Source organism: Neoarius graeffei, chromosome 16, assembly GCF_027579695.1.
Source record: "Neoarius graeffei isolate fNeoGra1 chromosome 16, fNeoGra1.pri, whole genome shotgun sequence".
NCBI lineage: Eukaryota > Metazoa > Chordata > Actinopteri > Siluriformes > Ariidae > Neoarius > Neoarius graeffei.
In genome coordinates, this window is record NC_083584.1 from 50,702,707 (window position 1) to 50,716,331 (window position 13,625).

The 13,625-nt window shown below is 40.6% G+C and overlaps 1 protein-coding gene across 1 annotated transcript in view; it reads right to left on the reverse strand.

The window, feature by feature from the left end:
- Window positions 1–13,625, reverse strand: part of LOC132900247 (dynein axonemal assembly factor 8) — a 107,971-nt gene that overhangs the window by 75,363 nt on the left and 18,983 nt on the right. The window contains 7 exon segments of the mRNA XM_060942259.1: window positions 4,734–4,901; window positions 4,991–5,122; window positions 7,993–8,119; window positions 8,242–8,396; window positions 12,024–12,091; window positions 12,194–12,340; window positions 12,342–12,444. Coding sequence (XP_060798242.1) covers window positions 4,734–4,901; window positions 4,991–5,122; window positions 7,993–8,119; window positions 8,242–8,396; window positions 12,024–12,091; window positions 12,194–12,340; window positions 12,342–12,444 — 900 coding nt within the window.

A 13,625-nucleotide genomic window follows, 5' to 3' on the forward strand; every position in this document is an offset into this window, starting at 1 on the left:
TTTTTATGAAGCGGTGGTAATTTTGGTAGCAATTGTTACAATGTTAAGTGATCCTTGTAGTGACAAACCCTCAGAATAAATGCATGGGTATCTAAGGGACTGACAGAATAGCACAAACAAGCGAACCAATTCAGGTAGTGGTTGACCAAAGACATAAAATTACTGAGATATAGTGGCTCTTTCTTGTTAAACAAAGGGTATCTTAATCTTTTTAAAAAAGATCTTGCTCTGTAGGGATCCTTTTCATAACGTTGTCGGACACTGATAATAATCTTAGCCTGTCAGTGACACAAACAAACACTTTCAATGGACATACTTTGACAGTGAGCAATCATAGGGTCCAGGTTGAAAAATGCCAAATTACCCTTCAAAAGTAGTAAACCTTTGACGTGCAATCAACAGGAATTTTCTGCATATGGAAGAGGATAGCTGCTCGCATGTTTACTCTACTTTCTATGTCAGTTATATCTTTGTTCTCTTTTGCAACTCTTTGTTTGAGACATCTGACATCATTGCACATTGACAAACTGCAGCATTGAAGGGCCTTCCCTTGTATGTCCGTGACAGTCAAGAGAAGCTCTTCAGGAACTGTCTTGTGAGTGACTTCAACCACTACCTCTCTGTCCTCCTTGTTCCCTTCATCTTTCCCAATGTCCAGAGTGTCTTCAATAGTTTTACTGCCCTGGCTATGACTTGATTTAGCCTAAATGATGTCAGTTAATGTGTATATGGTGTTCAATTTTTGGTTGTGGGGTATGGGATGGAAATGTTTAATGTCAAACTCATCTCATCTCATCTCATTATCTCTAGCCGCTCCATCCTTCTACAGGGTCGCAGGCAAGCTGGAGCCTATCCCAGCTGACTATGGGCGAAAGGCGGGGTACACCCTGGACAAGTCACCAGGTCATCACAGGGCTGACACATAGACACAGACAACCATTCACACTCACATTCACACCTACGGTCAATTTAGAGTCACCAGTTAACCTAACCTGCATGTCTTTGGACTGTGGGGGAAACCGGAGCACCCGGAGGAAACCCACGCGGACACGGGGAGAACATGCAAACTCCACACAGAAAGGCCCTCGCTGGCCCCGGGGCTCGAACCCAGGACCTTCTTGCTGTGAGGCGACAGCGCTAACCACTACACCACCGTGCCGCCCTGTCAAACTCATAATTAATTCTATTTGGAAAAAATGTTTATCCAATAATTTGGAATTATTTTAGAGTCACAGCTTATTCTGATTCACAGTATTTTAGTGACTAATGTCTTGCAGTTTGATTTGCAATTCATGTGTTTTCCTGTCTGTAAACACAAGGACACTGATCCAGAAGAGCAGACAAAGGGCCTCACTGTGGGTATCCTCACTGTGTTGGAGGATGATGACAGCGCCGTAGCTCCTCAAAGTGTTGTGAGTGTTGTTGTTGTTATGGAAGAAGAGATTGCCCTTCAAGATATCCCTGACCTGCCAACTGCTTTTGCATACCTCTTTGGACTGATCTATGCTTTAAACCTTAAGTACCCAAAAGATCTCAGGTACACATTTGAAACTGTTCAGAGGATTTTCATGGAACTTGGTACAGACCTCTCTGCAAGGGTCAGGTCCCTCAAAAACAAACTCCTTCAGTGAATCCACAAGTTAACTGATAATGTTGGATCTGGAATTGTTGACCTCTAAAAGTTCCCTTCTGTCCAGCCAACACCAATTTGCTCTTCCTGTTACTCATTCTCAACTCTTATGTACCTTGAACTTTGCACTTTACAGTGGTGCTTGAAAGTTTGTGAACCCTTTCGAATTTTCTATATTTCTGCATAAAGATGACCTAAAACATCATCAGATTTTCACACAAGTCCTAAAAGTAGATAAAGAGAACCCAGTTAAACAAACGAGACAAAACTATTATACTTGGTCATTTATTTATTGAGGAAAATGATTCAATATTACATATCTCTGAGTGGCAAAAGTATGTGACCCTCTAGGATTAGCAGTTAATTTGAAGGTGAAATTAGAGTCAGGTGTTTTCAATCAATGGGATGACAATCAGGTGTGAGTGGGCACCCTGTTTTATTTAAAGAACAGGAATCTATCAAAATCTGATCTTCACAACACATGTTTGTGGAAGTGTATCATGGCACGAAACAAAGGAGATTTCTGAGGACCTCAGAAAAAGCGTTGTTGATGCTCATCAGGCTGGAAAAGGTTACAAAACCATCTCTAAAGAGTTTGGACTCCACCAATCCACAGTCAGACAGATTGTGTACAAATGGAGGAAATTCAAGACCATTGTTACCCTCCCCAGGAGTGGTCGACCAACAAAGATCACTCCAAGAGCAAGGCGTGTGATAGTCAGCAAGGTCACAAAGGACCCCAGGGTAACTTCTAAGCAACTGAAGGTCTCTCTCACATTGGCTAATGTTAATGTTCATGATTCCCCCATCAGGAGAACACTGAACAACAATGTTGTGCATGGCAGGGTTGCAAGGAGAAAGCAACTGCTCTCCAAAGAAGAACATTGCTGCTCATCTGCAGTTTGCTAAAGATCACATGGACAAGCCAGGCTACTGGAAAAATGTTTTGTGGACAGATGAGGCTTTTTTTTTTTTTGGTTTAAATGAGAAGCATTATGTTTGGAGAAAGGAAAACACTGCATTCCAGCATAAGAACCTTATCCCATCTGTGAAACATGACGGTGGTAGTATCATGGTTTGTGCCTGTTTTGCTGCATCTGGGCCAGGACAGCTTGCCATCACTGATGGAACAATGAACTCTGAATTATACCAGTGAATTCTAAAGGAAAATGTCAGGACATCTGTCCATGAACTGAATCTCAAGAGAAGGCGGGTCATGCAGCAAGACAACGACCCTAAGCACACAAGTCGTTCTACCAAAGAATGGTTAAGGAAGAATAAAGTTAATGTTTTGGAATGGCCAAGTCAAAGTCCTGAGGTTAATTCAATCGAAATGTTGTGGAAGGACCTGAAGCAAAGAGTTCATGTGAGGAAACCTACCAACATCCCAGAGTTGAAGCTGTTCTGTATGGAGGAATGGGCTAAAATTCCTCCAAGCCGGTGTGCAGGACTGATCAACAGTTACCGGAAACATTTAGTTGCAATTATTGCTGCACAAAGGGGTCACACCAGATACTGAAAGCAAAGGTTCACATACTTTTGCCACTCACAGACATGTAATGTTGGATCATTTTCCTCAATAAATAAATGACCAAGTCTAATATTTTTGTCTCATTTGTTTAATTGGGTTCTCTTTATCTACTTTTAGGACTTGTGTGAAAATCTGATGATGTTTTAGGTCATCTTTATGTAGAAATATAGAAAATTCTAAAGGGTTCACAAACTTTCAAGCACCACTGTATTGGGTTTTTCTTAAACATGTTACATGTTAAGATTCAGTATTTGTAAATTGTCATATAGTATTGAGCAGTGTTACAAAAGCATTTGCTGATTATTTTGAGACCGGAAGTTATGGCGCTCAGTAACCTTGTTAACAGATTTATCAGATTAATAATTGTGTATCATACTTGTTCTGTATGGTCTTGTATACATGACTCATGTTTGATGAGACATGTTCTTTTATCTTGGGGTAGATTTATACTCAATGCCAAAGTTTACAAGTATACAATGTAGCACAAGTTGAGTGCTAGGACTGGGACAATTGGGTCTCATTAGTTTTCATTTACTTGGCCCTGTTGGAAGAGATTTGATGCTGGTACAGTTTAAATAAAACAAATGTTTTGAATGTATATGTTATATCTGTAATTATTTATACATTTGATTAGAAGTTATTGATTCTAAATGATAAAGTTAAGTTATATTATTAACTATTGCAGTGTGCAATTTTTAATTCCTTTTAAATTGTTCTGCTATGCTAACTTAACCAAATTAAAGTGGATTCTCTGTGTAAAAATTCAGTTATCTCATCTCATTATCTCTAGCCGCTTTATCCTTCTACAGGGTCGCAGGCAAGCTGGAGCCTATCCCAGCTGACTATGGGCGAAAGGCGGGGTACACCCTGGACAAGTCGCCAGGTCATCACAGGGCTAACACATAGACACAGACAACCATTCACACTCACATTCACACCTACGGTCAATTTTAGAGTCACCAGTTAACCTAACCTGCATGTCTTTGGACTGTGGGGGAAACCGGAGCACCCGGAGGAAACCCACGCGGACACGGGGAGAACATGCAAACTCCACACAGAAAGGCCCTCGCCGGCCCCGGGGCTCGAACCCAGGACCTTCTTGCTGTGAGGCGACAGCGCTATCCACTACACCACCGTGCCGCCCAAAATTCAGTTATTATAATGCAAAATTATAAGTTAGTACAACCTACGGTTGAGAATTCAGAGTTGAGCAAACTCAAAAGCAAAACTTAAAATATTTAGTGTAATTGCCCAACTTAAAATTTTATTGAAGTTTGTTGCCTTGAAATTTTGAGTTCACCCAACTTTTTTTTTTTGCAGTGTGTTTAAAAATAGTGTGACTTATCTTCTATCATTATCTTCCTTTGATCTTTTTTTCGTGAGGAATGCTTAAAGGTCTTTATGATAAGATCATAAAAGTATAAAAGTAACCTTAAAAGTATACTTTGACCAAAAATTCAAATCAAACTAATGATAAATGAGAGCAAGTTTTGTCAGGATACAACAGTCACTTCAGGACCACCATGTAAAAATTCTGCTCCATGAACTGTGGTATAATCAGTATCTTCAAACCTGCTTGATTTCCCCTGAGAACCTTGTGAAGCAGATTCATGCCCGTCTCCATGATGTTGTAAATAGTCAGTGTGAGAATCACAATCGGCTCTGTCTCATTGCATGAAGGATATCTGTGCTTTGAAAGGACCACAGGGCTGAAGTCTGGTACTGTCCACATGTGGTCTCCTACAGCAATATGAACATGTTCTCCATTAGTTTTCATAGTGGGTGCACAAAAGTACACAAATTAAGTTGGTACTAGCACACTTCTGTACCAAGAAAGTTGAAGAGATCTTCCACATAAGGTACAGCATGAAAGCAGAGATATGATTTGAGGTGAACACTGCCTGGCAGTCTGGTATGGAGCAGTCCCTCTATGCCTTGCAAAGCCAGCTCATTCATCAAACCTTCAAAAAGAGGAAATATGAGTATCAAATTCCTCTTGCAGTTCTATTACCTCAACAGACTTTGAAGTAATTTAATCTATTTGGTCCCTCCTGATTTCCTCCATTTCTGCATATTTGCCACACTAACTGCTTTCAGATCCTCATACAAAATGTAATATTGGAGAAAATAAAAGTTTTTAAATTGAAGGAAAAGGGTCATGCAACACCTACATCACCCCTGTGAAAAAGTAACTGCCCCTAAACTGAATAACATTTTGTGCCACCTTCAGCAGCAACAACTGCAACCAAATGTTTCCAATAACTGGATGTCACTCCATCACATTGCTGAGGAGGAATCTGGGCCCTCCAAAAGGTTTTGCAGAATTTAATTCAGCAATACTAGAGGGTATTCACACATGAACTGTTGTTTAAGGTCCTGCCACAGCATCTCAATGGGATTCAAGTAAGGACTTGGCAACTCCAAAACCTTACCTTTGTTTCTCTTGAGCCATTCAGAGGTGGACCTGCTCTTGAGGTTGGGATCAATGTCTTGCCACATAACCCAATTGCGTATGAGCTTCAGATGACAGAATGATGACAGGACATCCTCCTTTGGGATTTTCTGGTAGAGAGCAGAATTCATCTGTCAATTACAGCAAGGGTTAGGTCACCCAGGCCCACACTGTGTTTAACTGCTGGCATTATGCTCTTATTGTGCAGTGCTGTGTTAGCTTTATGCCACATGTAATGGGACCCATATCTTCCAAAAAGTTCCACTTTCAACTCATCAGTTGACAGAAAATTATCCCAAAAGGCTTGGGAGTCAGTGTTTTTTTTTAAGCAAATGTGAGATGAGCCTTTACATTCCTCTTGTTTAGCAGTGTTTTTTTGCTATGCAACTCTCACATGGTTACCATTTTTGCCTAATCTCTTTCTCAAGGTGTAATCATGAATGTTGACCTAATCTGAGCTGAGTGATGCCCGAAGTTCCATAGATCAGGGTAACTTCGTAACTTCCTGGATGAGTTGTTGATGTGCTCTTCGAGGAAGATTCACCACTGTTCCAAGTTTTCTCCATTTGGTGATAATTGTTCAACAAATTTAGCATATAAATTAGCTTAACTATTTGATTGAGGAACTAAGCAGGCAATTACGTTTTCCACACAGGGCCAGTTGGTATTGGTTAACTTTTTTTCTTCAATAAATGAAGTGGTTGCTTATAAACTGTATTTTGTGTGGCAATGGGGGTGTGGGTGAGTGCCATTTATGAATGGAGGGTGGAGTCCAGGAGAAGGAATGAGTAATTTTAGGAATGACTACACACCTGTGAATAATTAATGTGGAGCTTTTTGCTCAATGTGTGTGTTGCAGGACAAGAGAGAGTGCATGAAATGAGCTGAGCTGCAGAAAGTAGAAATGTGTGCTTGTGTGGTTTTGTTATTTAAAAAATGAGGAGCTGAATTGCGACATGCTCTCCAAAGCCTGCCTCCCATGTCCTTATTTTACAACATACTGTACCTACCAAGGGTTCTACACTCAGATTGTCTTATGTTAAATTTTGTTTAAATATCTGAAGCGATTAAGTGTAGAGGGCAGCATGGTGGTGTAGTGGTTAGCGCTGTCGTCTCACAGCAAGAAGGTCTGGGTTCGAGCCCTGTGGCCGATGAGGGCCTTTCTGTGCAGAGTTTGAATGTTCTCCCTGTGTCCGCGTGGGTTTCCTCCGGGTGCTCCGGTTTCCCCCACAGTCCAAAGACATGCAGGTTAGGTTAACTGGTGACTCTAAATTGACCGTAGGTGTGAATGTGAGTGTGAATGGTTGTCTGTGTCAGCCCTGTGATGACCTGGCAACTTGTCCAGGGTGTACCCTGCCTTTCGCCCGTAGTCAGCTGGGATAGGCTCCAGCTTGCCTGCAACCCTGTAGAACAGGATAAAGCGGCTAGAGATATTGAGATGAGATGAGATGAGATGAGATGAGATTAAGTGTAGGAAAATATGTAAAAATAGAATAAATCAGAAACGGGGCAAATATTTCCTAAGCTAAGGTAGCTTAGTTCTGCCTGTATTTCTGTGATTAACCCTTTGGTGACTGACCCCTTGAAAATGGTTCCTCCAGGAACGATGACTTTTCAGTTGTCAAGACAACGGAAAAACTAAAATACAAAAACAGAAAGATACGTCACAATGCTCTTGTGCACAAAACAAAATGCTCTTGTATTTTAGTTTTTCCGTTGTCTTGACAACTGAAACGTCATTTTTCCTGGAGGAACCATTTTCAAGGGGTCAGTCACCAAAGGGTTAATACTTTTTTTCCCTCTTGATGTTTCTGATCTCCTCACATGTGTACAGAAACATACAAGTTTTCCTGAATACACACAGCCACACACATTGGGACACATCTGCATTTTGCAAACTAGTTTGCTAAACTGGATACATGCGCATATATCAAATACTCAACAAGTATCTCTGTGAGAGCAGGATTTTTACCCTTGGACAATGATTTATTTTCATTTATTTATTTATTTTTTGACTAAACCATTTTTTTAAGTGTTTTTTTTCACATTAGACACTGAAAGAAAAAGAAAAGGAGCTCAATTATTTATAATTTTTCCTTTTTATCTTTTTTCACTCAACAGCCTGAAGGCCTGAACCTTTTAACTTAGTACTTACTGCCGTCTTTCTGCATTGATCCTGCTTGCTGAGCCGAGGCAGAAGACAGGTTTTATTACATTTAAACCATGTGACACTTTTGAGTCTGTGTTGCAAATAATTACTGTTTGATTTATCTGTGGCTCAGTAATAAATGTTTCAAAATAGAACAGAACTTGATAAAAAGAAAACTAGAATACATGACCTGCTTGTATAATAATGGGTGTGGAAGATGCGAACTACACCTGCAGGCAGGTTGGCATAATGGCGGAGTGCATTCTCTCTCCTCAGCAAGAGCACTAGGCAATGAGAGAAGGGTTCAAGCAGTGCTTCATTTATGCTCACCATAGATGCATGACAGAATGTCATCATCTAGCACAACCACATAAGAGGTTCAATTGCAGATAAAATATCCATCATTGTCTTGGGCTGTGGCTTTCACAATTAAGTAACTACATAAGAGTTTGTGTGCTGCAGGATTTATAATTGATTACCTGTTCAGTGTTGAGGCCTAAGGATGAGGCTCTCATATTGGATATCTGTACTCTCTGCAATCCCATCAGCTGGAAGCTTCTCTTTGCACATGAAGCCAGAACATAGCTGTAACAGCATGGTGTAACCGCTGGAGACACGAGCAGAAAGACATCCACTGCATAGGCAGAGAAAAGGACAGGTTTGACAGTTAAAGACTGCACACTAAATGCACATTACTATACATATTAAAAACTGTACCATTACTGGGGTGGTACCATTAAGGCTACATCTTTTGTACTTCTGTACTGTATATAGTGTACATTTAAAAAATAATATACAGTATGCAATTGCCACCCAATCCACATTGCACCAGTCCCCTACTGCTACCTCTGTGGGTGGTGAACCTATGGTCATGAGCTTTGGGTAATGACCGAAAGGACAAGATCGCGGATACAAGCGGCCGAAATGAGTTTCCTTCACAGGGTGGCTGGGCGCTCCCTTAGAGATAGGGTGAGAAGCACAGTCACTCGGGAGGAGCTCGGAGTAGAGCCGCTGCTGCTCCACATCGAGAGGAATCAGCTGAGGTGGCTTGGGCATCTTTTTCGGATGCCTCCTGGATGCCTCCCTGGGGAGGTGTTCCAGGCATGTCCCCCTGGGAGGAGGCCCCGGGGAAGACCCAGGACACGCTGGAGGGACTATGTCTCTCGGCTGGCCTGGGAACGCCTCGGTGTTCTTCCCGAGGAGCTGGCCGAGGTGTCTGGGGAAAGGGAAGTTTGGGCTTCCCTGCTTAGACTGCTGCCTCCGCGACCCGGTCCCGGATAAAGCGGAAGAAGACGAGACGAGACGAGAGTATGCAATTGGACCTTAAAGACCACGAAACTTGAACCTAAAAGCTAATTAAAGCTACTCTACATGCACCTTCCCAGTTAAAAGACACATGCAATTCAAAAGACAATTAAAATAATAATAATAATAATAATAATACAAAAGATGTATGCTTCATGGTACCACCCCAGAGACAAGAAAAAACACTTTACTTCACAGAATGTAAGAGGAGAATGTACTAGTGCATCTCAAACAAACAAACAAACAAACAAATAAACAAAGAATATTGTGAAAAAGTTACTTTTTTCATCATTTAATTCAAAAAGGTAAACTTTCATATATGCTATATTCATAACACGTAAAGTGAAATATTTCAAGCCTTGTCTCCATCAATAAACAGTTGATAACTTCAACAAAATAGACTTCATGTTAAAACTATAATGAATTTTCTGGTTACACAGTTACACTTTGTGACTGTACAGGACACAGTTATAGAAGTGTTATTTATAATCATGCTATCTATTATCAACCAGAGGATGGGTTCCCTTTTGAGTCTGATTCCTCTCAAGGTTTCTTCCTCATGTCATCTGAGAGAGTTTTTCTTCACCACCATTGCCTCAGGCTTGCTCATCAGGGATAAATTTATTTCATATGTTTAAAGTCTTTATTTTCTGTAAAGCTACTTTGCAAAAATGTCTGTTGTTAAAAGCACTATACAAATAAATTGACTTGACCTTTTTTGTTTTAATTTTGATGATTATGGCTTATAGCTCATGAAAATCAGAAATCCAGTGTCTGAAATTAATAGAATATTTTCTAAGCATTGCTCAGAGACTGCAACAAGAATGGGAGACAAATGAGTAGATGGCTCAAAAATACTTTATTTAAACAAACAAACAAACAAACAAACAAATCCCCAGAATAACTAAGAATCAACAAAATAAAGAAGAATACTAAAAACACAGCAGCTGTTATGGATGCTGATAGGGAGAGAGGAAGGTTCCCCCCTTGACAGACAACCAGAGCCCTGAAAGCCACAGAATGAAGGGAGCTTTAAAAGGTGGCACACACTGGGCCCAGGTATGATTCATTTGGCTAATAGCCCTCCATTCAGCTTCCTGCAAAACAGAGTAGAACAAACAACGACAGGGACACCAAGTGCCCAGGTGGACTGGTCATCACATAAGATCAATCAAAAAGGTTTTACAATACAGAAACGTCCAACTTCTAAAAAGTATGTTCATTTACACACTCAATAACTGGTTGGGGCTCCTTTACCATGAATTACTGCATCAATGCAGCGTGGCAAGGAGGCAATCAGCCCGTGGCACTGCTGAGGTGTTATTGAAGCCCAGGTTGCTTTGATAGTGGCCTTCAGCTCATCTGCATTTTAGAGTCAGGTGTTTCTCATCTTCCACTTGACAGTACCCCAAAGATTCTCTATGGGGTTCAGGTCAGACGAGTTGGATGGCCAATCAAGCACAGTAATATCATGGTCAGTAAATGATTTGATCGTAGTTTCGGCTCTGTGGGCAGGTGCTAAGTCCTGCTGGAAAAGGAAATTAACATCTCCATAAAGCTTGTCAGCAGATAGAAGCATCAAGTGCTCTAAAATTTCCTGGAAGATGCTGCATTGAGTTTGGACTTGATAAAACACAGTGGACCAACACCAGCAGATGATATGGCACCCCAAATCATTACAGACTGCAGAAACTTCGCACTAGGCTTCAAACCCCTTGGATTCTGTGCCTCGCCACTCTTCCTCCAGACTCTAGGACTTTGATTTCCAAATGAAATGCAAAATTTAATTTAATCTGAAAAGAAGACTTTGGACCACTGAGCAACAGTTCAGTTCTTTCTCTCCTTAGCCCAGGTAAGGTGCTTCTGACATTGTCTTTGGTTCAGGAGTGGCTTGATATTAGGAATGTGACAGTTGTAGCCCCTTTCCTGAAGATGTCTGTGCCTGGTGGCTCTTGATGCATTAACACCAGCCTTAGTCCACTCCTTGTGAAGCTCTCTCAAGTTCTTGAATTGACTTTTCTTGACAATCCTCTCAAGGCTCTGGTCATCCCTGTTTCTTGTGCACCTTTTCCAGTCAGTCTTTTCAGCAATGACCTTCTGTGGCTTACTCTCCTTGTGGAGGGTGTCAATGATCATCTTCTGGACAACTGTCAAGTCAGCAGTCTTCCCCATGATTGTGGTTGTGTGTACTGTACTAGATCGAGAGATACACAGTGTTTATACTGTTTGAGTTATAATTTACTCAAACTTGTAATGAAATATTCTAATAATTTAAGATACTGGATTTCTGATTTTCATGACTTATAAGCCATAATTATGAAAATTAAAACAAAAAAAGCTAGAAATATTTTACTTTACATGAAATGAATATAGAATATATGAATGTTTACCTTTCTGAATTAAATTATGAAAAAGAAAAAAAACCTTTCATGATTCTGAGTGATATCTAAAACCACTCCTTATGCATGGCATATGGCACCAGTTTTGGAGTTGCTATTTTTTATATTCATAAGCAGAATAAAGAGAAAAACTAATACACTTGCAAACACCTACTATGCTCTGCAATTGTATTCCAACAGTGGACCCTACTGGTACATCTACCTCTGGGTGGTTTTTTTTTCTCTCTTCAGTGTTTCCAGAGGCATAGTGGTAGGATTCAAACCTTCGGGTTTCGGCTATGCCCAATTTGTATTTACATCCAAATACAGACACGGAAAGTGCCATTGCATTACACCCCTATATTACACCTATGTTCTGATGGAGTTGTGGTGTAATGGTGTTTATGCAATGGGACTGTGACAGAATGCTAAAAAATCTAGACAGTGTGTTTCACATAATGCTCCTGATTCAAAATGATTAATTTCCTTACTATACAAGCATGTGTGGCTAGAGCTGAAATACAGTCTGTATAGTGTTATTATGTTGCATTGCTGTAGAAATAACATTTAAAATGTACCTTTTGCTGTGGCACAAAGCATTGTAGGTGAAGAGGCTGTGTCTCCTCTATCACTAGACCACTGAACCCTGAGGGTAAGATACATGTTTAGTAAGTATTTAAGAGCTATATATGACCTTTTCAAACTTATTTAAGTGTTGAGAGCAATAGCTTCTAATGGTAATTCTTACTGGGGAGTCATCCTGTGATCATTATTTGGCAGTCTCCCACCAAACCACACACACAAACCCAAGTGAACTAGACTGGCGAGGCGTGGGGAGTGGAACAGAGTACGCTCTTGGCAGTGTAGGGCATTAATAGAGGCTGGGTCAGTCTTGCATGCCAGTGATATCTTGCCACACAGTCCTTGCATAAGGACCACGGATAGCCATGGCAAGCACCGGCTGCTGGGAAACCCATGTCTGCCCACTCATTCCAAGCACTGAAAAAAAGTAATGTATTAGTGATGTAACTGAATACAAATATATTGTTGGAGTTGTTGTTGTTGGGGTCTATCATCAGTGGTTTGCTTGAGTAACCTGAATTAAACATTGTCTTACTTAAAGGGATCCTCCAGTGGATTTATTCTCAAACTTATTTTAAGTAAAAGTAGTCGCAGATTTCAAAAATCAAACTTTCATTTTTGGAGACCAAATAGTGTTCAAGAAAAATGCCAGATGGGCTTGACGTATGTGATGACGTCATGTAGTGGTCACTTGGAGCAACTCAGCTGTTTATATTCTCTGTTGGCATTGTAGTTTTGCTAGTTTTACAAGTTATTTACCAAATTCTTTAATAGTTTTTAATTAAGTATGCATCATTGTGTAGCATATAAATGCCACAATGATGCTAAAAAGAAAGCACAAGGGGGACTGCATTTCTGCAGAGAAAATGCCAAGTGTGCTTGTTCAGCTGGAACAGAGTGTCACCAACAGAAACTGGATCAGACATGAGACATCATGCTGCAAATTATTTTTTTACACGATCTACATGATGGTGGTTCTGGGTAGATTAAGAGAGAGAGTGTGTCAAAGTGTGTGTAGTGTGTATGGCTGCACACTCTAAAATCTCAGTTTAAAATGGCTGAACTTGTAGTGCGACATGACACTTTGCGCTCAAAAATCTTTTTTTTTTTACATGAACTACAAGTGGTGCTGGGTAGATTAACAGAGAGAGCTGCATTGTTTAAAACAGAGATTTTAGAGTGTGAAGCATGCAGCATGACATGACAAAGTTTTTCTCCTGAAACTCCATTCATTTGAATTGAGGGAAAAAAATGAATGTTAGTGAATGGGGGAAAAGTGATGAGCGAAAAGAAAGGAAAAGGTGAGTGTGGGTCAGAACCAATTGCATGTATGTGTTGGGGGAGTTGGCCTGAGGTATCACGTGAAGTTTGGTGGGTCTGTGATGAAGTGTGTCCAAGCAGAACAATTTGATTCGTGAGCCCCATTCATTCTCTATGGGGAAAAATAAACAACAATAAGAAAACGACAAGAACAAGAGAACAGGTGCGTCTATACAAAAGCTGTATACAAGTGCACTACATCGGTTCAGACTGGACGTGTCAGAGTTGGAACGGTGTGAATGCCTGTGTCCAAAATCACTCACTCGTTTACTACCCCC